The sequence below is a fragment of the Bos indicus genome, chromosome 7, assembly GCF_029378745.1.
Source record: "Bos indicus isolate NIAB-ARS_2022 breed Sahiwal x Tharparkar chromosome 7, NIAB-ARS_B.indTharparkar_mat_pri_1.0, whole genome shotgun sequence".
Classification (NCBI taxonomy): Eukaryota; Metazoa; Chordata; class Mammalia; order Artiodactyla; family Bovidae; genus Bos; species Bos indicus.
This window is the reverse complement of record NC_091766.1, coordinates 50,357,496-50,379,468: the sequence shown is the minus strand read 5'-3', so window position 1 is coordinate 50,379,468 and position 21,973 is coordinate 50,357,496. Positions and strand designations below refer to the sequence as shown.

Genomic DNA, 21,973 nt, shown 5'->3' with positions numbered 1-21,973 from the left:
TCAGTAACAAAAAACCCTAAGGAAATCATTTCAAGGAAAAGCTGAGCCACAGAATCTGCTCTACATACTGGTGCAGCTGTGACTCCAGAGGATCACAGAGCCCTCTTGAACAGGTTTCCCACATGCCGAAGCAGCCAGACAAATGGAGTCAGTGCCCAGCTCTGGGTGGAACAAGGCAGCAAGGACTCTCATTTGGGTGCGGCCCATGATCCTCCACAAAGCTGCATCACCCATGAGAATGCCCATGCCAAGGCAAGCTCTGGCTGGCACGCAATGCAGGCCCCACACCACGAGGTGAAAGCACATTGTTCTGGAGCCTAGGAGACTTGCTGCTTGCCAAGCAACTGCTGGGCCAGGGCCTGGGCTCTGAGCCCCTATTGAAGAGGGTGGGTTTTCATGCATCCCCACCCCTCGCCCTAAAGTCCTGCACTTAATCTGCACTTTGGGCCTTACTTGGTGTAAACAGAATCATTGTGAGCAGAAATGCCAGTATTTTGTGTCGATAGAGACTTATTCAGAAACCAATGCCCATTGTTCCCCATGGCTAAGTATTAAGTCCTGTTTCCAGTCAGTTTGCTGATTAATCAGACAGGTGCCTCGTGTTCACCAAGAAAAACAAAATCTGTCAGCAAGATGATTAAGAATGAATAGGCATATTTAAGAATGATTAAAATAGCATTTTCACAAGTATGGGCCTTTAAACACTGAGTAGCTACCTGCTGTTGAAGCTACACAGGCCCTCCAAGCATGCCTTCCTGTTAATACACAACATGTCTCTGGAGGTTCTCTTCAGGCATTCCTTCCTCAGAGTGTCTCTGAAACTACACAAAAGAATGAAAAAGAGAGGTAGCCAAACCGCTGCTGAGTCTGGGAGGACAGCAGAGATTATATTCTGGTTAAAAATAGAATGACCTTCTCCACTATGAGGAGAAAATGAAATACATTTTGTCAAGGAGATAGAGGTCACCAGATCCAGATGATTTCACTTTTAAAAGAATCCAGCTGCCTTTGCCCTTTGAGTTAGGGGCCTCCCATGTGGTGAGGGCATGAAGGATGCAGCCAGCAGCCTGGGCACCTAGAGCAGGCAGGCCCCCAGAGGAGGGCTCTGTGTCCATCAGCGCGTGTGAGTTATGCTCCAGCAACTCGGGAATGGTGAAGCAGCTGCTTTTGTTTCAGATGACAGGAACAGGCGATCGGACTCCATTCTATCCCAACTGCCACGTGAATACCATTCGTAGGAAAGCCTTGACACAGAGTCTCCTCTTACTGCACACGTGCAGGTTCCCTAAGTCTTGTGCCAAATGTTCTATTGATAAGAACTAAGTCCGGTGCTTTTGTAATGGAGCACAGATACTGTCGGACTCCAGGATCACAGGTGTCCCTTAATCCTCAGCACCTGGTGTGGTATAGCTTCCTGATACATGTTTCTCGAGTAAATGAATTTTTTTCTTAAACTTAATTGAAAGAAAAAGCATTAAAGTAAAAGGAGCTTTGCTTCCAGAAGTATTGAAGTGAAACAAAGGAGCTCAACTCTCTTGATGAATTGGTTACCTCTTTTATCTTTCAGAGTCGGAGTTGACCAATTTGGCAGGATTATACAGAGATGAACGACTGAAACAGAAAGCAGAATCTCTGAAACTTGAAAACTGTGAAAAACTTTCCAAACTTATTGGCCTACGCAGAGGTGGCTGAGAGGCTGATAGTCCTACGCAGGCTCGGGGTTTTGCTACATGTTACTGTTTATGTTCCTAATTCCATTTTATAATACAAAATTAGGAAATGATGAACATTTCACAATTTGCTAACTTTGTTTGGTGGGCAGAGTTGGAGGCGCTTCAGCATGGAGCCAGACTTGTCATCACAGAATCCTTCCTGGGGGTTGGCTTCAGGAACAAGGGGCAGGTCATCTAAATTCACGGCCAAGCATTAGATCCAGCCCCCTGAGCCGTACCTACCTGCCTCTAGGAATGTAGTTCAGGGCATCCCAGAGCAGATTCATATTTTCTTCCTTCTTCAGTGAAATCTCAATATCCAGTCATTCCTAGGCTTAGCCAAAGCAGCTTAATATTGGTTGTTTACAATGTGCCATGAGAAATTATACCTCTCCTGTTGTTAGAGTCATCTCCCCACCAGATGCAGTTGTTGTAACAACTCAGCTTTCCATTTTCAAAGGGGAATACAGAGAAACGCAAACTGTTGTCCACAGTTTTCCATTTGCCTAATCTCTGTTTAGTTACTGGCATTAGCAAATTACCTGATTTCAGTTTCTTTTACTTTCTTAACCCTCTCTCTTACAAAGGGCCCAGAAATTAAGAGTTACTGAGTAAACAGTTCAGTGGACACACAGAAACAGGGGCCAGGGGTGAAGGTAAAAAGCAAGTCTGAGTCTCAGCTGTTCAGTGCAGTTTCCCTAGTCCATTATAGAACACAGAGAATGTTCTTTGTCATTTTTCCTTGCAGCATCACACTTGAGCTGAGTCCCTATACCCCATAGAGGTACAGTGGTCAGACCTAAGAGGAGGCATTCCCACCCAGCCAGGCTGCTCGGACCTAGAGATAGATAGGAAAGACCCTTAGTCTGTGGCTCTGGGGCCTGGTGGGATCTGGTGTTGGCCCAGCAGTCACTTTGTTTAACCCAGTGACCTGTGGTTGTGATAGGAGATGCTTTTTTCATGTAGTCAATGTCTGTTAAGTGCCTGGTATGGATAAGACCATCAGCCCAAAGAGGCTACGTGGTTGACCTGGGTCACACAACTGGTTGTGGCAGAGCTAGATGGTAGGCTGATTATCAAGTACAGAGTGAGTGAACATCCCCCTTGCTCAGGTGATTCTAGCCATATTAGTAAAAGCAGAAGCTTTCCCAAGGATGCCCCTCCTGCACCACCTCCCAGCCTGGAACCTGGTATCCTTTCTATGGCAGTCCTGCATCCACTCAGCACACCTCACTACACCACTTACCATACCAAACAAAAAGAGGCAACTCTTCCCACTGGTGACAAGGAAGAGGGAAGCCATCGCATGGACTGTGTGGTTCTGGGACTTTCTGTGGAGGTGAGCTACAGGATTGAGCTGCCCAGATTCTATCATGAATCTGAACCTAGAAGGATCAGTAGGTGACTGTAGTCAACACTCCATGTGTTTTCAGGATGGAAGAAAAGTTCCTGTTGCAAGGAGAGTCTACATTAAAACTCATTTCCAAAGTAGAGTTTCTCCTTTCAGTGGCAGAGCCATGATTTAAGCAGACGTATTTAGTATGGTTCACCTGGGAGCATCCCACAGGGTCAGGAGATGAGTGCAGAGGTAAAGAGTGGGGCTTTCGTGGCTGGTAGGGGACACCTGCTCAGTTCCAGGGAGGGAGAGCAGCTCCAGAGATGGCCAAATTTTTGTCACCCAACTAGGTCTATCTTCTGGGTTTGGGGGGACTTCCTTGATCCCCTTGGAGTGAATGAAGGGATTTACATGGTAAAATGTGCCTGTGAGCCAGATGGGCTGTAGAAGGTTGTTTTCCAATATATACAAAAATCAAAGCTCTACTCTCCCCAACCCCAAACTCTGCTAGAAAATGGACCATAATTAAACTGACTTGACAGGTTAAAAGTCCCTGCTCTAGGTGCCCATGAATAGTGTAGTCACACATTTTATGGATTTCATGGCAGAGATGAGTTATCTGTGATGATACTAAATAGAGGCAATACTAACTCACTTCATTAGATGTCAGGTCTATTGTCTGTTTTTATAGCACTGATGGTACCGTTTTATTTATTACCTAATAGACGACAACACTCACATCACATTCCTCAAGGGGATAGTATGTGCTTTGGATTGGAGGATAGTTTAATCTATTTGGTACTGTCCAGAATATTGTTAAACTATAATTTCCTGGGTTGCATTTTTAGATGGGTTGTTTGCATGGTGGTAAAATAAGTGTTTTCCTCTTGCCTACATCATTTGGAAGGTTTTATCATATATAAACTTTCTAGTTATGGCTTATTCTTGCTGTCAGAACTTGGCATGCAGCTCTCGACTATTTTTGTGAGCATGAATGCAGACTGGCGACGGGGCTAAGAAGTAGGGCTTGAGGCTCAAGCAGAAACCGAAGCTCTCAAAAGAATGGAAGTGCCTTCTGCAGCACATGATCAGCAGTGAGGAGGGTGGGATAAAAACCCTTCTCATTACAAAGGGCAGCACAATTTGAAGGCATCTGTGTCCCCAGGTTAGTAACCCTGGGGTTCATCTGCTCAAACTAGAACGCTTCTGAACTTCCTTGATCAGCGCCAGGCCTCACAGTTTGGGAAAAGTGACCAGTAAGAAAACACCATTGCTGTTCTTTCTGTTGGAAACTGTTAGAAATTATGCTGAACTCCAAACCCCACGTGGAATCCAGCAGCCTGGCCAAGCTATGTGTTATTCTCATTTATGTCCTCACACTCAGGACTGGCTTTATGAGGAGACACTGTTGGGATTCCAGAGCTTTCTTTTATGAATTGGCCACACATGTGAGTTCACTGTCTGCATGCACTGTTCCTCACAGGAGCTAGCGCTTAATTAGTATTTATTTTTTATTCCTTTAAGGTGTAAGCTTAGTGTCCTAATATATTTTTGGAAAGGACCAACTTACTATACATCTTATTTTTTGAGCCTGCATTGTTGATACCTTGTACAGTGACCACCGAGAAACTATATACCTATGTGTTAGATATGATTACATGATTTGCATCACATTGAGTATTTGTAATTAAAGATGTGAATGTTCTGTGACCAGAACCAGGTTTGACACAGATGGAATCAGCTTATGATGGAGTGAGAATCCTGAAAAATCTGGTCACCTGATCCACAGCATCTGGACTGAGTATATTTTAACAGAGAAAGAAATTAAATGATTTTATATTAAAAGAATGGCTTTATAGTTTTCCTTTGTTCTTTTACCTTTGCCCATGGCACTCTTAGGTCCTGCATATTGCCTGACTCCTTGGAGCCACTTAGGACTAGACTAGACCAGAGCTCTTGACCTCTGCTCCAGTGTTCCCTCATACATCAATGGAATTATTGGTGTTTAGAACAATAGATAGCATCGGTGACACCACCAATTCAATATTTGTTTTCCATCGGATATCAGCAGCTGCAGCTTATTACAACCAACAGATACATCAAATCCACTTAGCATCTGAACATCAGGTGTTATCCCAGTTCCTTGCTGGTTTTGTTCCTCATGGTCCTGTTAGGTTAGTCATGGCTTAGAAATACAGGACATTGTTAATATAATCATAATACCTTTCATGTGAAGAAAGATTAAGATTACTCAATTCAGCAAAGATGGAGAACTTACTATGTGCCAGGTGAGCTGAGCTTTTGGGATGGAGATCAGGAAACAGTGAAAGCCAGCACCACTGCTCCTGGAGCTCTCATCTAACAGGGAGGCCAATTAGACAATAGTTCCCAGTGGGATGAATGTCAAAGGGGGAACCAAAGGAATCTATAACAATGGGACTTAATCCAGGATGAAGGATCAATGAAAACAATTCTGAGGGAAAAGAGACTTGAAATGTAATCATCCTTCTTACAGAGTGCAGTGATTAAAAATGGGGATGGAAGCAACACCATTGAAATGCTCCCATTTCCATGAATAGCACCACCATCCATCCAAGAAAAAAGTCAGAAACCCAGAAGACTCTGTGTGGTAGACTTTTAAATTTGGTATCCTCCAATGGATCACGCCTAATATTCATGACCTTGTGTAGTCCCCTTTCTGACCTGGGCTGGCCTTGATCTTTAACCAATAGAATGTGGCAAAACCAGCAGCTTCCATTTAGGTCCTACCACCCTGAGACCACTAAGCTAACTGCGTGGAGAAGCCATCCAGAGGAGAACCAAACAACTGAGCTGGCAGCAAGAACTGAACCCAGACACGTATCATCTGAGCCAAACTGGTTATGCCACCCCTGCTGATGATCACAGCAGAAATGAGCTGCATACCAAGCCCAGTTCAAACTGCAGAATCTTGAGCAAGTAATACACTAGGTACTGTTTTAAGCCATTAAATTTTGTGGTAGTCTGCAGCAGTAGAACAGAGAAGGCGATGGCACCCCACTCCAGTACTCTTGCCTGGAAAATCCTATGGACGGAGGAGCCTGGTGGGCTGCAGTCCATGGGATCACTAAGAGTCGGACACGACTGAGCAACTTCACTTTCACTTTTCACTTTCCTGCATTGGAGAAGGAAATGGCAACCCACTCCAGTGTTCTTGCCTGGAGAATCCCAGGGATGGGGGAGCCTGGTGGGCTGCCATCTGTGGGGTCGCACAGAGTCGGACACGACTGAAGCAACTTAGCAGCAGCAGCAGCAGTAACACATCGGCTCCCTTTCCCCATATCCCTTCCATTGTTAAGTCCTATCAGTTTTACCTCCAGGACACCCCAAATCCATCTACTCTGTCTCCTCTGATACCATCTGACTCCCAAACTACCATCCACCTTGACAGAAACCACTGCAGTAGTTGCCTAAGTATAAGTAGTCTCTGTGCATCCACTCAGGGTCCCCTCCAATCTGTACACCTTGCTGCAACCAGAGACATAGTTTCAAAGCATAAATTACAGCATAACACCCTCTTGCTTAAAATATTTCAGTAGCTTTCTTTTGCTCTCATAATAAGAATCAGTAAAGTCTTCTGCATGGCCTAATGCTTAACAAGCCTCTACCAAGTTTCTGGCCTCTATCCTAGCATGATGTCCTGTATATTGTTTTCTTTTCTGCCATACCAACCTTTTAGTTACTACACTCTGCCAACCTTCTTCCCCAAGGGACATTGTATTCACATTTCCCTCTTTCTGGTACCCTTTCCCACTTCCCTGCCCCTGCCCACCTTTGTTAAGTGCTTCCTGGTTACCTTAATAGGTTTCATTCAGCTCAAACATCTTTTCCTTACAGCCTTTCCTGACACCCAGGCTGGGCTAAATCTCCTTTTAAATTACTCTTATTCCTCTTTTTCTTGCTTGAATAATGACTTAAATTGGGATTTATTTGGGTGTTTATTTGATTATTATCTGTCTCCCCCATTAGACTAAGTTCCAGTCTGGTTTTATCTGAACTGAACCTTGGAAGGAAATGACATGACACCTGTCAGGACTTCCTCTGGAAGTGCAGCTCAAATTCTCTGAAACTACTCCCATCAAAAGGTAGGAGGTGTCCCTTCTGCTTGAATCTGTACTCTGTGGTTTCTTGAACCAATAGAGTTGGGCAGAAGTGACACTAACCCAGTTTTTAGGCCCAGAGCTTAAGAAAAACGCATCTCTCATTTTGTCATTTTGAGGGTTTATTGGCCGCAGACTCAGCTTGCAGGATCTTAGTTCCCTGACTAGGGATCGAACCCAGGTCACCAGCAGTGGAAGCACAGGGTCCTAACTAACTACTGGACCACCAGAATGTTTTGTCACTTTGGATGCAGTCACATGCTATAAGAGAGCCCAAACAGCCCGTGGAGAGGCACCAAGAACCCTGGTCCTCATAGAGCAGAAATAAGATTTCACCATTGAACTTTGCCCAAGCTGAAGATTTCTGAGCAAAATGACTTTTTTTGAAGCTATTAATTTTGGGTGGTTCGTTAACAGAGCAATAGATAACCAGAACATCAACCACGATGACAGCCCTGTGAAGAAAGGCAGTCCTTCCTGGAGCAGGATCACAAAGCTATCTGTGATGTCATGTTATCCTGAGCCTTGCTGAGCCCCAGCTGGCGAGGAACCTGAAGTGTCTGTTGTCACAGAGTGGGAGTCTTGGCAGTCCCTGGACAGAGGGACCATCCCAGATCAAGTCCGTGCTAGTATGCCGTGGGCCTGGATCCAGGGTTCTCTCTTGCTCACAACTTCCCACCCCCTAGGAACTGGCTGCGGGAGCCTATTTCACTCCAGAGTTTTGCCCTGAACATGGAGAGCAGCTGGTGAAAGTGATCTTTGAGTGGCAAGGGACATAAAGCATCACCTCATGAAAGACCCTAGAGAGGAGAAACTCAGGGATCGCTGCCCCAGAGCAATGTACAGCTTTGTCCAGGGTGATTCAGAGGAACATTCGCATTTGAAACACAAAGTTCCAAGAGGGCTCTGTCCTGAAGTACATAAATCACAGAACATCCTACAGGCCCATGATAATCCAATACCATAGCCACTAGCCACATATGGCTATTTGAATGTCAATGTTAACTAATTAGAATTTTTATTAAATATTTAAAAAGCACTCCTCAGTCACATGAGCCATATTTCAAGTGCTGCCAAGCCACGTGAGGCTAGTGGCTGCTGGCACTGGACAGTGCAGAACGTTTCCATCACAGAAAGGTCCATCTATGACCTTAGAGATTGATCCACAGAGGTGGCCTTACCCTCAAGGACATCAGAAGAAACACAATAAAAAAGGAAAGAAAAAAAGGGAAAAATAAAACAAGGATTACCACTGGGAGATCCACAGGAATGATCATGTTTTGTCAGGTCACAACATCCAGCCAAAAAGAGATACCCAGGCAGCTGAGGAGAGCACCCTAAGTGACTTACCTGCCATTTCAACTTCCCTTTGTGGTCATTGACAACATATTTTCCCAAATCCCTTAATATAGTCATTTCCTACTTGGGAGTTTCAAATTCCATAACTTCAGAATCCATTATGTTCACAAAATACTACATAGCATCATGATTAAGAACATGGACTCTGAAATCAAACTGCCCCCGTCAAAACACTGTTTCAAAGCTCAATGGGTGACTTTGACTTACTGGGTTATTCATTCTCATAGAAACTACATTTTCTCATCTGTAAAATGGGGATATTAAAATCGAGTTCACAAGGTTATTATGAAGGTCACATGAAATAATACTAATAAGGCATAACAGTATCATGAAATAGTGAATACTTGATAAATATTAGTTCTGGTTTACCCCAAGCATAATCTTATTTGGGTTTCAAAACAAACCCTCATCGGGGATTGGTGGGGATATGTAATCACTTTATTTTTCCTTTCCTCCATTTTACAAGTCTCCTTCAAAGCCTGACTTCAGTTCTAATATCTTCAGACTCTTCAGGTTGCCCAAAGCCTGGTCCCAGAATATAAGGACTCTTATCTTAGATTAAGTCACTTTTCTTTAATATTTTTTAGCTTCCCTTCATTGGGAAGCTCAGGCCCCCTAAGTACTAAGTGTGTTCCTAAGAGCTTCGAAGAGGGATCACATTAGTCTCATACTATGCGGGAAATTCAGAGTTTAGAGTGGGATAAAGACACACGCAGGGGTTGTCCATGACTCTTGCTTCAAGGTCTTGCATGTAGTTTAATGGGTCCTGGGGGAAGGCTGTGGGCCGGTGTGAATGTTGCCTGCTCCTCAGCCCTTAGAGTAAGTTTAAACCGGGCCCTGCCCGCTCCTCAGGACTGCGTAATAAAGACACCACATAACAAACGTGCAAATTCCCTATAAACCTAAATTACTAACGGTGCTGCAGGTTCTCTGCCCGAGGCGGCTCCTGTAAGAGAGCGACTCTTTTAAGAGGCGGGCCCCATCCCTGCAAACAAAGGAAGTCCCCGCCCCTGGTTGCCAGGGTGCTTTGTGGCGCCGCATTCTCATTGGTGGGCGTCAGCGGTGAAGCAGCCCGCGGCAGCCATTTCCAACGAGCTGGCGGGGGCGAAAGATGGCGACGCCCGTCGGGTGGTCGCAGGGGGGGTCAGGGTCGGTGTGTCTCGCCTTTGATCAACTGCGGGACGTGATTGAGTCTCAAGAGGAACTGATCCACCAGCTGAGGAACGTGGTACGCAGCCAGAGAGCTGGGGGAGGCCTGACTGGACGCCTACGTGGTGGGGGCGGGGCCAGGCCCTGTCCCTATGCCAGGGCCTTGCCGAGACCACATTGCCAATGGCGTCATCCGGAGGAGGCGGGGCCCCGATGTGTTGTGGCTGGTAGCGAGGTAGAGCCCAAAAGGGACTATGTCTCAGGAACATTTACCCAGAAATTTTAGAGAAAACCAAGTTGTTCCCTGCTCTCTTTGCCTGGTTGTCCAGGGCCTGGTAGATATGGCAGCCTATTCACTGAGCTTCAGTTTCCCCATTTGTAATTGGAGATGACTTCACTGTGTACAGAGTAACTATAACATCATCCCTATTGTGGAACCCACTCTCCATGCTGAGTGCTGTAAGCTCGTCACATGTTGACTTAAGGGCTTCCAACCCCTTTATGTCCTTTGCTTTTGCCTTGTCAATCAAATGCAAAGCTGGGACAAAGCACTGGAGCCACAAATTTCCTGAACATGTATGGTAAAATCATGGCCAAGTGGGATATATGATTTTTCTGTTTTTTTTATCTTGATAAGAAGGTGAGGACATAGATAAAACTGACTTCACATCTATTTCTCACTCCAATGTTTGAATGCCGCTCTGAACACTGAATTACCTAAAGGTACCCAGGCCTTTCTGTTGACACCTGGTCTTTACATGTGTGTTCTCATTATCTGGAACACTTCTCTTTTCCATCCTTTTTTCTGGCCCACCCACATTTAGCAGTCAGATATCAGGGTGACATCCCTTCCCTTGAAGAAGTTCTGACCCTTCCCCAGGCTGAGGCAAAGGCCTCATAGCGCACATCATGGTGGCCATGGTGTCTTCTCCATGAGACTTATTCCTTGTGTGCAGGACCTAGAGTTGAGCATCAGTGAATCTTGTGGAATGAACTCTCCCTTCCTTGGGCCCCAGTGTTGTCGTACATGCCCTGGGCATCATCCATTATCTATCCCAGGCCCTGGTGCCTAGAGAAACCCCTCCCACCACAACCCCAGGCCCTCCCTGAACCAGGCTCTGTTGCAGATGATTCTCCAGGATGAAAATTTTGTCAGTAAAGAAGAGTTCCAGGCAGTGGAGAAAAAGCTGGTGGTAAGTAATGGCCTCTGTCAGCTTCTCATCTTCCCCCATTTCCCAGGATCCTAGTGGTTGGGCAGTCCTTGAGCACTGGTCTCTGAGCACCTCCAGCCCCCATAGTGAGGACAGAATCTTCCTGTACCATGCCTTCTACATGCCTGTCTGAGAAAGGGGGCTGATTAAGGGGGCCTAGGAGACTCAGCGTGGCTTGTGGTGATAAGGTCACTGCTGCTGCCCCTGCAGGAAGAGAAAGCAGCCCATGCCAAGACCAAGGTTCTCCTGGCCAAGGAAGAGGAGAAGTTGCAGTTTGCCCTCGGAGAGGTAGAGGTGCTGTCTAAACAGCTGGAGAAAGAGAAGCTGGCCTTTGAAAAGGCGTGAGTGGACCTTGGTAGTGGGGGAAGAGTTGGGGGTCCCATCTGCCCATCAGCCTTCCCACCTTATCTTCTCCACTCAGGCTCTCCAGTGTCAAGAGCAGAGCCCTGCAGGAGTCCAGCAAGAAGGACCAGCTCATCACCAAGTGCAATGGTAGGCGGGAGGCCCGCACTCCCTCCCACGCTTGCTTACATGGGCACTTCCCTAACAGCCCAGTGCCTGTGTCCAGGGCAGGGTTTCACCCCAACTTTTGTCCCCGGCTGAGGATACAGGCCAGCCCAAGCGGGCCACACCTTCGCAAAGGCCTTCAGGGACCAGGCAGGCCACGGAAATGAGGGAAGTGGTTGGTGTACAATATTCTTCATGGCCATAAAGGAACGGGCTCGCTCCCATTTTTCTTGAAACATACGACCTTCTTAGTCCACCTTTTTGTTTTCCCACTTTTGGTGACTAATAGAAATAGTGTACTTTACTCATAACTCTGTTTTCAGGGAAAGAATAGTCCTGTATGGAAGCTGATCCTTAGTCTGAGTGCTGGGGACCCAACAGGGAGAAATGGGGACTGTGGTAATGTGGAGAGCCATACTCCTTCCCAAGGGCCTAGCACCTCTGCTGTGGGAACAGGGGCCCAGTACAGTCAGATCTTTAAAAAAGACTCTGGAAAGCACATTCTAATGGAAGCTTTTCTGACTTTTTCATGTTGGCACTAAATTTAAAAATTCAGAAATGTTTAAAGTATTGTATGGCCCAAGGACAATATGTCTGTGGGCCATTAGTTTTCACCTCTGCTCTGTGCAGATGTCTGTGGCCACTTGCTGGCTCAGCTGGTGCTCTGAGTTCGAGGCACTTTCAGTCAGCTATTCAGTGTCCTGAGACCTTAGAACTCCTTTTCATTTTCCCAGAATGCCAAACTCCCCTTACCTACTTTAAGAAGTAGATATGAATTCCATATGCAACATTTCCTTCATTCACTGCAGTGTTCATTTTGAGTAGATCAGAGTTCAAGCCCAAAAGAGGTTTAGGGTCTCTCCTGATGGGCCCTCACCTGGAGTCTTGGGCACCCCCTACCTACCAATGCAGTCTTCTCTTTCCCCTGGTGAGTACTCTCACTGGAAAGATGCCAGCAGGCTGCCATCTTGATCTGGCCAGGTGGACTAACAAGCCTCATGGTTGTCTAAGGCAACCTCATGGCCTCATGGCCTCTCCTGTGGCCCAACAGGCAGGCAATGCCTCCATACCCAAAGATGCTGCTCCCCTAGTCCTTCCCTTTTCCCTGGGTTTCCCCCCACTTCCCTAAAAGGAACCTAGGCTTCTCTCCTAGTGGTGAGGCCCTTCCTCTAGGACATTTCCTAGAGATCAGCCATGGCCTCACGGCTCTGCATCTGCTAGTGGAAAGTGTGTGTGAGTCATAGGGGAGGAGCTGGCTGCCTCCCTGCAGAATGTTCTGAATTCCTCCAGAAGGGCACAAGCCCTCACCTGAGCAGATCTGGGGACCTGAGCCACCCCCTGGCCTGACGTCTAACACCCCACACCTCCCTTTATGTGGTTCCAAGTTGGTTGTATACTTACATAGTTCCTTACTCTTCTGAGAGTCTTTTCTAACCACTCTCTCATTGGGTGCCATTTAGTCTAAATAGCTCTCATTTATTTTAAGATTCAAACAAATTTCTGATGCTTTTTTCCCATAAGAACTTCATAAGCAATCAGATTGGATTCACTGACTGACCTGGGGAAGGAGGTTAAATAGCACTGGTCCTGTGACCCAGTGAGCCCGGATTTTTCTTCTTTTCCTTCACCCATGTCCCTGTTCAAAATATGCTGTAATTTTTTACCAGATTTTCTCTTCTGAAACCTTAACTGCTTCAGCATTTTTGCATTTTCAGAGCTTACATTCTAGTTAATCTTTGTCTAGCCTTTAAATGCTTTAGGATTTTCTTCTTGGAGGATCAGAATTTTTCAGGGCTCCCTGAGAGACATTATGTAAATGAAGCAACCCCAGATCCCTACAGCCTCATTGGATTTTAAGCCAAGACACAAAACTCATCCTTGCACTTAATCTGGGGGTAAGCTTTGCCACCACTATCTCCCTGGGGTCCTGTCTTCTCACCTGAAGCTCTAAGATAGGGCTGGGCATCCTGCTAGCCCTCAGTGGGTGGGTGGTTTGCAATGACTGAACTAGGCGTTGGTTTGCAATGACTGAACTAGGCGATGTTTCTAAGACTTAAACTCCCAGGGGACATCTTGTTTATTCATTCCACAAATAAATGTATTGTGCATCTATTTAATACTATGTGCCAGGTACTGTTTTAGGCCTTAGGGTTAAAGCTGTGAATAAAACAAAAATCTTTGTCCTTGTGGACCTTATAACCTAGTAGAGGAGAAGACATGAGCAAAACATGAGGTCTGTGAGATTTAAGTGCTAAAAGGGAAATAAAGCAGGAAAATGGGATAGGAAATATTGGGAAGTGAAGGGTTGTAGTTTTAGACTAGGAAGGGTCTCACCAAGGAGGTGATATCTGTAAAGAGCTGCAGGAGTTGAGGGCAGGGCTGACCATCTCTCTCCAAGGGCCTTTGCATGCACACAGGCGAGCCACCTGGTCCAGAATAGAGTTGTGAAGTCACTGACACACACCCCCACCCCATCAGGACTCTATTATAATAAACTCATCCTTACACGGGCATTAGCAACTACTCTTGGACAACCCCTGGGTCGGGGGGAGCCAAGTTCTGAAAAGACCCATGAGGGAATGCCTTATCTCAGGAAAGAGCCCATGGGATGGGAACCCCTCCTCCTCCCTGCCTCTCTCCCCCACAGAAATTGAGTCTCACATTATAAAGCAAGAAGATATACTTAATGGCAAAGAGAATGAGATTAAGGAGTTGCAGCAAGTTATCAGCCAGCAGAAAGAGATCTTCAGGTGAGGGGTCTGGGCCAGGCTGGGGGTTGTTGATGGAAGTGGGGAGCCAGACCTCTGCTCCCTACCCTGGGCTGTCCCCAGCCCACGCCCAGCCGGCTCCGTTGCAGGAATCACATGTCTGACTTCCGGATCCAGAAGCAGCAAGAGAACTACATGGCCCAAGTGCTGGACCAGAAGCATAAGAAAGCCTCGGGGACGCGTCAGGCCCGGAGCCGTCAGCGTCCCAGGGAAAAATAAAATGGTTGTCGCCTTCCTGTTATCTGCTGTAAAGCCCAACCTCTGCCTTCTCTGCTCTGGAGGTCCCCATCCTGACCCTGTCCCTGTGGGTACTTCCCTCAGGCCTCACAGTGGCCTGGACCCCAGGGAAGAGGCAGGGTAAAAGGCAAGACACCCCTTTCTTCCTCCCTGCCTGCCTTTTGGACCACCACCTGCCAGGCCATTCCTGTGCTCAGAAGTCTGAGGATGCGCCTCGAGTCTCCAGCCCCTGTTACTCCCCTGGTTTCCTCCCTTGGATGATAGTGGGGACCATGGGGGTATGGGGTTGTAGCCTAGGGAAGGACTACTTGGTTGTCTAGTAGGCACTATCCCTCTTACTCTTGGTATTAAATTCCTTCCTATATAAACAGCCCTGGTTACCCCAGCGCCCTTTGTGAATTTAACTCCAAACTTGAAGGGCTATGTGTGTATGTGCTGTGTTAAGTGTCTGAGACACCCCAACTGGAGAGTTCAAAGATGGTGGGTTCTAGGACCACAGTGAATTTGGGAAATCGGTTTCCATCACATAACAAGAATGTTATACCTGTGAATCACTTTTGCATCTTCTTAGACTTCTCTGAAACAGAAGCTTATATGCACAAATGGAGGAAGAGGAAAAGACTGCTATGACGGTGGTGCGGTTTTTTGTTTTCCCCCTGCTATGTCTGTTTTTAAGGTGGGATAAAAGTCTGTGGAAGGGTTATGACTTTATGACTTACTCAAGTTGCATATACAGAGCTGAATGTGATGGCCAGGCTTGGTCCTCTCAGAAGCCATCACTAATGTGCCCTAGGTGATCAAGGGGACACACCCAGGCAGGGGACCCACTCAGGGGAGGCTGAGTCAGATTGTCAAGTCTAGCCTTTCCTGGGTCAGTGTGAGGCTGAGTGCGTAGGAGGAGCCAGTGCTCTTGCTTTAGGGCCAGCTGGGGCCTGAGTCATAGCAGGACCTTGAAGCCAGAAGTTTAAGGGCAAGTGGTGCCCATTGTCATCGTCCCAGGATAGTAACAGGTGGTAGCTGCTTCCCCATCAGCAGTTGTCCCCAGGACAGGTCCTGAAGTGATGGGGCCTGGAATGAGGGCATTGTGAGTGCCTGGGGGAACACAGAGCTATTCTTACCACAGGCCTTTAGAGCAGCTACCCTGCTAAGTCACTTCAGTCGTGTCCGACTCTGTGCGACCCCATAGACAGCCGCCCACCAGGCTCTCCCATCCCTGGGATTCTCCAGGCAAGAACACGAGTGGGTTGCCATTTCCTTCTCCAATGCATGAAAGTGAAAAGTGAAAGTGAAGTCGCACAGTCGTGCCCAACTCTTAGCGACCCCATGGACTGCAGCCCACCAGGCTCCTCCGTCCATGGGATTTTCCAGGCAAGAGTACTGGAGTGGGGTGCCATTGCCTTCTAAAAGATGCCATATTAGCATCTGGGCCTTGTTCTACCAACCTGAAAAGCTAGCACTGTCCCCTCCAGCCTAGGTTTCCACAAAAGCAGTGGGTCTAGCCAGGGACATGTTTTCTGAGGCCCCAGTACAACTTTTGGAGTTGGGGGAGCCCTCCATGCAATGCTCCTCTATCAAAGATATGGGGCAGGTGGTGGTGATGGTCAGGGAAGGTGATGCATGCTCCCTTATGAGCTCTGGCTGGGACTGGCTTTGTGAGGGCCAGAGAGGAGGGGTGCGCTGCAGTGATGGGAAGATGTGGGGAGTTGACAGATGAAATTGCCAGACCTGGGTTGTCTGGTCTCCTGGCTCACACTCTGATCCACACAGGATACTTGACCTCAAGCAGGTACCTGCTCAGCCTCAGTTCCCTCACCTGGGATGGACGAGTGGAGTTGGGCCTAGCTCCTGGGTCCAAGTTGGATGTTTGCCCTCCGCTCACCTTCCAAACCAAAGCCTGGAATGTCAGCCTAAGCTCTCAGGTTCACGCCCGAGAAGGGATCTAGGAGGGTAGGGCCCAAGGCCCTCTGGCTGGCTATGCCGCTGTTTTAGGAGAGGACGCGGCCGCTTTAAGGCGCGGTGACCCCCACGGCACCCGCGGGCGGGGCGGGGACAATGCGGGCGTCCGCGGCACCAGCGGAGGCGAATGCGAGGGAGGTAGTGCGCCGCGTCCGGCCCCAGCATGCTGACCGCGTTTGCCCAGCCAGCCCTGCCTGGGTTCCCAGGGCGGCTGCCTGCGGCCCCCGCTCGGCGCCAGGACTCGTCCGGTTCGTCAGGCTCCTACCACACTGCTCCGGGTTCTCCAGAGCCCCCGGACGTTGGGCCGGACGCAGAGGGCCGGGCGAATTGGCCCAGGGTGGCCCCTGCGCTGGGGGCGGGCGTGCAGCCTCGCCTGTCCGTCAGCGCCCAGAATAGCCGCCAGCAGCTACTGCCCGGCTCGGGTTTCCCGCGAGGCCCGGCCTCCGGCCTGCGACCACCCCAGCCCCAGCTGCGCATGCTGCCGTCGGGGGAGATGGAAGTCATCTTCGGCGCTGGGCCCCTATTCAGCCGCTCCGACGCAGAGGATAGAGAAGTGCAACAGCTCACGACGCGGGCCTTCCGCAGCCTCTCTCCTCCTGGGTCCACGTCTCCCATCCCTGACGAACCGCAGCCACAGGGCCCCGACGGTGGCTCCCGCTGGGCCACTTACCTGGAGTTGCGGCCCCGCGCGGCGAGTCCTGCCACCCCATCGCAGTTCGAGTGTGTGGAGGTGGCACTGGAGGAGCATACCGCGCCTGCCAGGCCCCGGACGGTGCCCAAACGTCAGATCGAGCTGCGCCCTCGGCCCCGGAGTCCCCCGCGGGAGGCCAATGCGCCGCGCCCTCGACTGCTCCTGCGCACCGGCTCCCTGGACGAGTCTCTCAGCCGCCTGCAGGCTGCCGCAGACCTCGTGCAGACGGCGCTAGCCAGAAAACTGAGCCCGGCGCCCCCTGCCCCAAGCAACGCCACCTTTGGACCCACGGTGCCGCCGGAGCCTGCGACCCCGGAAACGCTCCGCAGTACTCGGGTGGCCCTGGAGGAAGCCAAGTCTCTGCCGCCTCGGGTGAACTATAGTTCAGCCCCAGCCAGGGCCCCAAGACCGTGGCCAAGCCTCCGGGAGCGCGCAATTCGGCGCGACAAGCCCGCGCCCGGGACCGAGCCTCTGGGTCCAGTTAGTTCCAGCATCTTCCTGAAGTCAGGGGAGAAGCCCGAGGAGGTGCACCAAAAAGAACCGAAGGCTCGTTTCCCGCGAGATACTCCGGCTCAAACCGTCCTGAGGGCACAGGGTCCGCCTTTCCAGTCTAGGCCCCCCTGGGAAGTTTCGAGTAAGGCTGTGAGACGGAGAAGCCCATCCCCGCCGTGGGAAGCCCCAAATGGGACCGTGCGGGGTCCTCACTGCACCTCCCCCCAGAACCTGTCCCCCTGGAATCGAACAATTCGGAAGGTGAGTAGCCCATCGATCCCGGAGGCATCCTCTACATGGGACAATCAGGATGCTGCTGTCACGGAAACTGTCAGCAGAAAGAGCCCTTCCCCTCCGACCCTTTCCCAGTGGAATCGGGGTGTTGCCAGGGCAAAAAGCCCATCCCCCGAAGCTCCCTCCTCGTGGGAGGTGCCGCACCCGGCAGTTGGGGATGCAGTTGAGGGAAGCAGGAGCCCGTCCCCGCCGACCTTGCCCTCGTGGGAGACTCCAGATCGTTCTGTTGGAACGTGGAGCCCATCGCCCCAGGAGACGTGGAACTCCACAGTGCAGAGTTCATCGGTAGTGTCTACGCCGGTAGCTATTAATGGCGCGGCCCAAGAGGAACTGGTGCCGCCCACGCCGTCTGCACCAGGGACTCCAAAGCTAACAGAGGTTCAAAGTCCGTCCACGCGGGAGATACCGGATCTTGCCTCCCGAGGCAACCAGCTGTCGCCAGAGGTGGCTGCACCCCAGCTGCCTCTCAGTCGCACCGTGGATGTCGATGTGCTCCCTGAAGCGGTGGGCTCTGGAAAAGCGGCCTCTGGGCGCCCGCGCGTGGCCATTCCGCGGCCCCGCGACGTACGCAAGATGGTGAAGACCACGTACGCGCCGAGCTTTGCGGCAAGCACCCCAGACTCAGGGCTCCCCGCCCCTCCTGCAGAACCCCGCGGGGAGGAAGGCAGCGCATCCAAGACACAAGAACTTCAGGCGCTGGGGCCCCCCGCCCCGTCTCACTACACTTCCATTTTTCTCAAGGACTTTCTGCCGGTCGTGTCCCACCCCTACGAACCCCCAGAGCCAACCCCAGACACAGTGCCCCGGGACGTTACCCAGTCCAACGGGGTCCTGCGGCGGAGGGCGGAGAACAGCACGGCGAAACCCTTCGCGCGCACTGAGATCCGCCTGCCTGGTGCCCTGGCCTTAGGCCGCCGGCCTGAGAGAACCCGGGGAGTTGCGGTGCACGGTCCTGGCGGAAAGAACCGGGATGCAGAGGCTCAGCGCTTGGTCCCAGACAACAAGGGTCGGACCAGCCCTCTAGGCGGCGCTCGCACCTCACCCCAGCAGTCGCCCATAGGGCCGGCAGAGACCCAACCTCCCGGACCGCCACGCCCCAGCTCCCCGCAGGCGCACCCTAGCTCGAGCTCTGGAATGGAATCCGAACTGGAGACGCCCCCTAAGGCCCTTGAGCCCGCGGTGGCGGTCCAGCCGCCCCTCCTGCGGGAGCCCCAGGCGTCGACTCGTAGAACGGCCCGGGCCCAGCCCCGCGCTGCCTCGGCGCCTCCGCTGGACCGGTCAGCGGACGGTTCCTCCCAGGGGACGCGTAGGCCGCCGGGGGCTGCAAACCCGGGGAAGGTCCTGGTGGACCCCGAGAGCGGCCGCTACTACTTTGTGGAGGCGCCGCGGCAGCCTCGGCTGCGGCTGCTCTTCGACCCTGAGAGCGGGCAGTACGTGGAGGTGCTGCTGCCACCCTCGCCCTCGGTGCCACCCCGCCGCGTCTACACTCCGCTGGCCCTGGGCCCCGGCCTCTACCCGCCAGCCTATGGGCCCCTTCCCGGCCTCTCACTGCCACCATCCCCCGGCCCGCCGGCCTTCAGCGGCCCGCAGCTACCCTGGGCCTCCGAGGCGGGGCCCCTGGACGGGATGTACTACCTGCCAGTGAGTGGGACACCCAGCCCCGCACCTCCTTTTCTTCTCTGTGCTCCACCCTCCAGCTTGGGTCCCTCGCAGCCCAACAAGGGCTCCTTGTTCCCGGTGTGAGGCCCCAGGGCCTGATCCGCATGATGTTGGGGCCTATTGATGGTCTTAAAGGTTTTGGCATCCAGTCCTTTACCCTCTTTTCCTTCAATCATCTCTTCTTTTACCCATCTCATGCCTTTTTGTTTTTTTCAGACCGAAAGTTACCTTCAGATTATCTGAGACACGTTGGGGTGGGGGTGGGAGGGCTAATGGAGCTGGAGCTCAGTAAATGGCTGTCTGTTTCCCCCACCCCAGCAAAATCCTATACCCTTTCCCCAAGTCCCAGAGTGTGGTGTGTTGGGGTGTGTGGGTGTGTGTGTGTGTTGTGGGCTGAAAAAAATGCACAACATGAGATTTGTGAATTAAGTGTTCAGTTCAGTACAGTTAAGTGTTACTTGGGGCAAAATGAAAAACTATAAGCCTGGGAGACAACCTCTCACATAGGTTGTCTATGTGGGGGTAGGTCAGTATATGTGTGATTTTGGTGAAGGAGGATAGTGCAATCAAGCACACATTTTGGAAGAAGATTGCTGCTAGTCACAATGAGCAGATGTCTATTTTATTGCTTTTCTAGATATGAGAAGATTGCAAGAAATGGGCTCATAAAAACTTCTCCTGAAAATAAATATCTAAAGGCCTATTTTGCCAGTCTCCCAGAGCACAGAGGGCCTCATTCCTGATCTCTGCCCTGAACTTTCAGGGTGGGTTGAAGGTCAGAGATTGCAATGGCTAGTGATTTCATCTTTGTAGAGGCAGGTGACAAGTGACAATTTTTAGTTGGCTGTGTGAAAAATCCCAGGACATGGCCCCAGGAACCGACCTGAGGGGGTGACGGGGTTTCTCAGGGACAGCAGGAAATGGGAGCTGCAAGGAAGGGGCTGCCCCTAGAGGTAGGGAGATGTCTGTCTCTCCCCAAAGGTGGGCCCAGCTGAGGTGGAGCAGGCTAGTGAGCAATGATCGGATGAAGGGAGAAGGACACTGGTATCAAGTCCATTATTCTTTGGAAGGGGATCTGAGTCTTGGCCTGGGAGGCTGTGGGGGAAAGTGGCTGGAGAAGGCCCTAGGCGAGGATCATCTGAGAAAGGGAGCTGCGGGAACAGGAGGTGGAGGTAAATCAGGGAAGTAGTATGGGAGGGGCCATGGAGGGTCAGCCTGGGACTTACTGGGGTGGGGACTGGGGAGAAGGTGGGAGGTGACTATAGTCTGCAGCTGGGAGTACTGCCCCTCATTCTCTCCTCAACTCCAGCCTCTGACTTGGCTTGTCTAAGCCCTCAGAACTGAACTGGCTCATTCTGGGGTTATAAGTGGGGGTTCTGGCTGTTCCCACCGAGGGGGGAGGAGCAGATTAGTGGGTCATTGGGAAAGACTTAAAAGCAGAGAGGATGGTTGAGCTGTTGTCAGGAGACTCTTGACCTATCTGGATGGGGTGGAGGGTGGGTTAGGGCTGGCGAAAGAAGGGATGCCCCTGTGTGGAGCTCTCAGCTGGTTCCACTCACCTGGTAACAGATGTGGCAACCATGCCTAGAGAGGGGCTGGCTCTGCAGGCTGTCACAGCGTAGGAAGGGACAGGCCCCACAGTACGTGTTCCAATTGCCTCGAGACTCCAGGAGAGCAGAGGGGGACGCGCAGAGTGGGAGGTGCTCTTCGTGGGGGGTCTGTGTAGAGTACTGAGTGAAGTGACTGGGCCTTGCTGGACTGATACGTGGTGTGAAGAGTTTGCATAAGAACAGTTACCATTAGAAGCAGTGTTAGGGATGGAGATCAATGCCTTTCTTAAATTCCAGGCCTCTGGTGGACCTGCATCTCTTGGAGTCACTGCCCCCCTCGATTTGGATTGGAAACAGAGAACTATGAGTCAGAATAACCTGGACATCTTTCTGTGGCCAGAGATGCTGATGCCAAGGAGGGCCCTGGGCCACTCCTGGGCCCCTCACTTCATCGTGATGTGCAATAAACCCAATGGCCCCAATGGCTGGAAAAATTGGCGTGAAGTGTCTGATTTCCTGCTGCGGCCTCTTAACACCCCCTACAATGCCGTCCATGCCTGGGTGTGGCTTGGGGGAGAGTATCACATGTGTCTTTCATAAACTGTGGCATCCATCCTTCAGCAAACCTGCCTCTCAGGGAGCGAGCCCTAGGCTGGCAGTCACGCCTGTGACCTCATTTCTTCTGGCGGCTGAGTGGTCAGTGGGCCTTGGGGATCAACCAGGCTTGGGTTCCAGTCTCAGCATAGCCCTTCTAGCTGTGTGGCCTTGAATTTGTCACTTTTCTCTGAACCTTTGTGTTCTTGGGGGTAGATTTAAGACAACAGTAACCAGTCATCTCCTCCACCAAGGAGCTTAGCACAGTGCCTGCCATGTGGCCTGTCCCAGGTCATGAGAGGTATCAGCTCCCATGTGT

General features: G+C 50.7%; 3 protein-coding genes across 6 annotated transcripts in view; all 3 read left to right on the top strand.

The window, feature by feature from the left end:
• The window catches only part of DNAJC18 (DnaJ heat shock protein family (Hsp40) member C18), a 29,667-nt gene extending 24,771 nt beyond the window's left edge, over positions 1 to 4,896 (top strand). Inside the window, exon 8 of the mRNA XM_019965026.2 lies at positions 1,568 to 4,896. Within this exon, the coding sequence (XP_019820585.1) occupies positions 1,568 to 1,692 (125 nt within the window). The 3' untranslated portion in view covers positions 1,693 to 4,896. The remainder of the gene's footprint in view (positions 1 to 1,567) is intronic.
• A 4,714-nt stretch (positions 4,897 to 9,610) lies between these two features.
• On the top strand, positions 9,611 to 14,788 carry SPATA24 (spermatogenesis associated 24). 3 transcript variants are annotated; one of them, XM_070792063.1, is made up of 6 exons: positions 9,612 to 9,774; positions 10,823 to 10,888; positions 11,117 to 11,247; positions 11,328 to 11,398; positions 14,061 to 14,163; positions 14,256 to 14,788. In XM_070792063.1, the coding sequence occupies exons 1-6, from the start codon at positions 9,658 to 9,660 to the stop codon at positions 14,398 to 14,400; spliced, it is 633 nt and encodes a 210-aa protein (XP_070648164.1). In that variant the 5' UTR covers positions 9,612 to 9,657; the 3' UTR covers positions 14,401 to 14,788. The 3 variants fall into 3 exon arrangements, with proteins under 3 accessions (XP_070648163.1, XP_070648164.1, XP_019820583.1); XM_019965024.2 differs by having other exon boundaries at positions 9,616 to 9,774; positions 14,271 to 14,788; XM_070792062.1 differs by lacking the exon at positions 14,061 to 14,163 and having other exon boundaries at positions 9,611 to 9,774; positions 14,271 to 14,788.
• A 1,715-nt stretch (positions 14,789 to 16,503) lies between these two features.
• On the top strand, positions 16,504 to 21,675 carry PROB1 (proline rich basic protein 1). 2 transcript variants are annotated; one of them, XM_070792047.1, is made up of 2 exons: positions 16,504 to 19,492; positions 21,358 to 21,675. In XM_070792047.1, the coding sequence occupies exons 1-2, from the start codon at positions 16,538 to 16,540 to the stop codon at positions 21,658 to 21,660; spliced, it is 3,258 nt and encodes a 1,085-aa protein (XP_070648148.1). In that variant the 5' UTR covers positions 16,504 to 16,537; the 3' UTR covers positions 21,661 to 21,675. The 2 variants fall into 2 exon arrangements, with proteins under 2 accessions (XP_070648148.1, XP_019820582.2); XM_019965023.2 differs by having other exon boundaries at positions 16,505 to 21,554.
• The last annotated feature ends 298 nt before the right edge of the window (positions 21,676 to 21,973 follow it).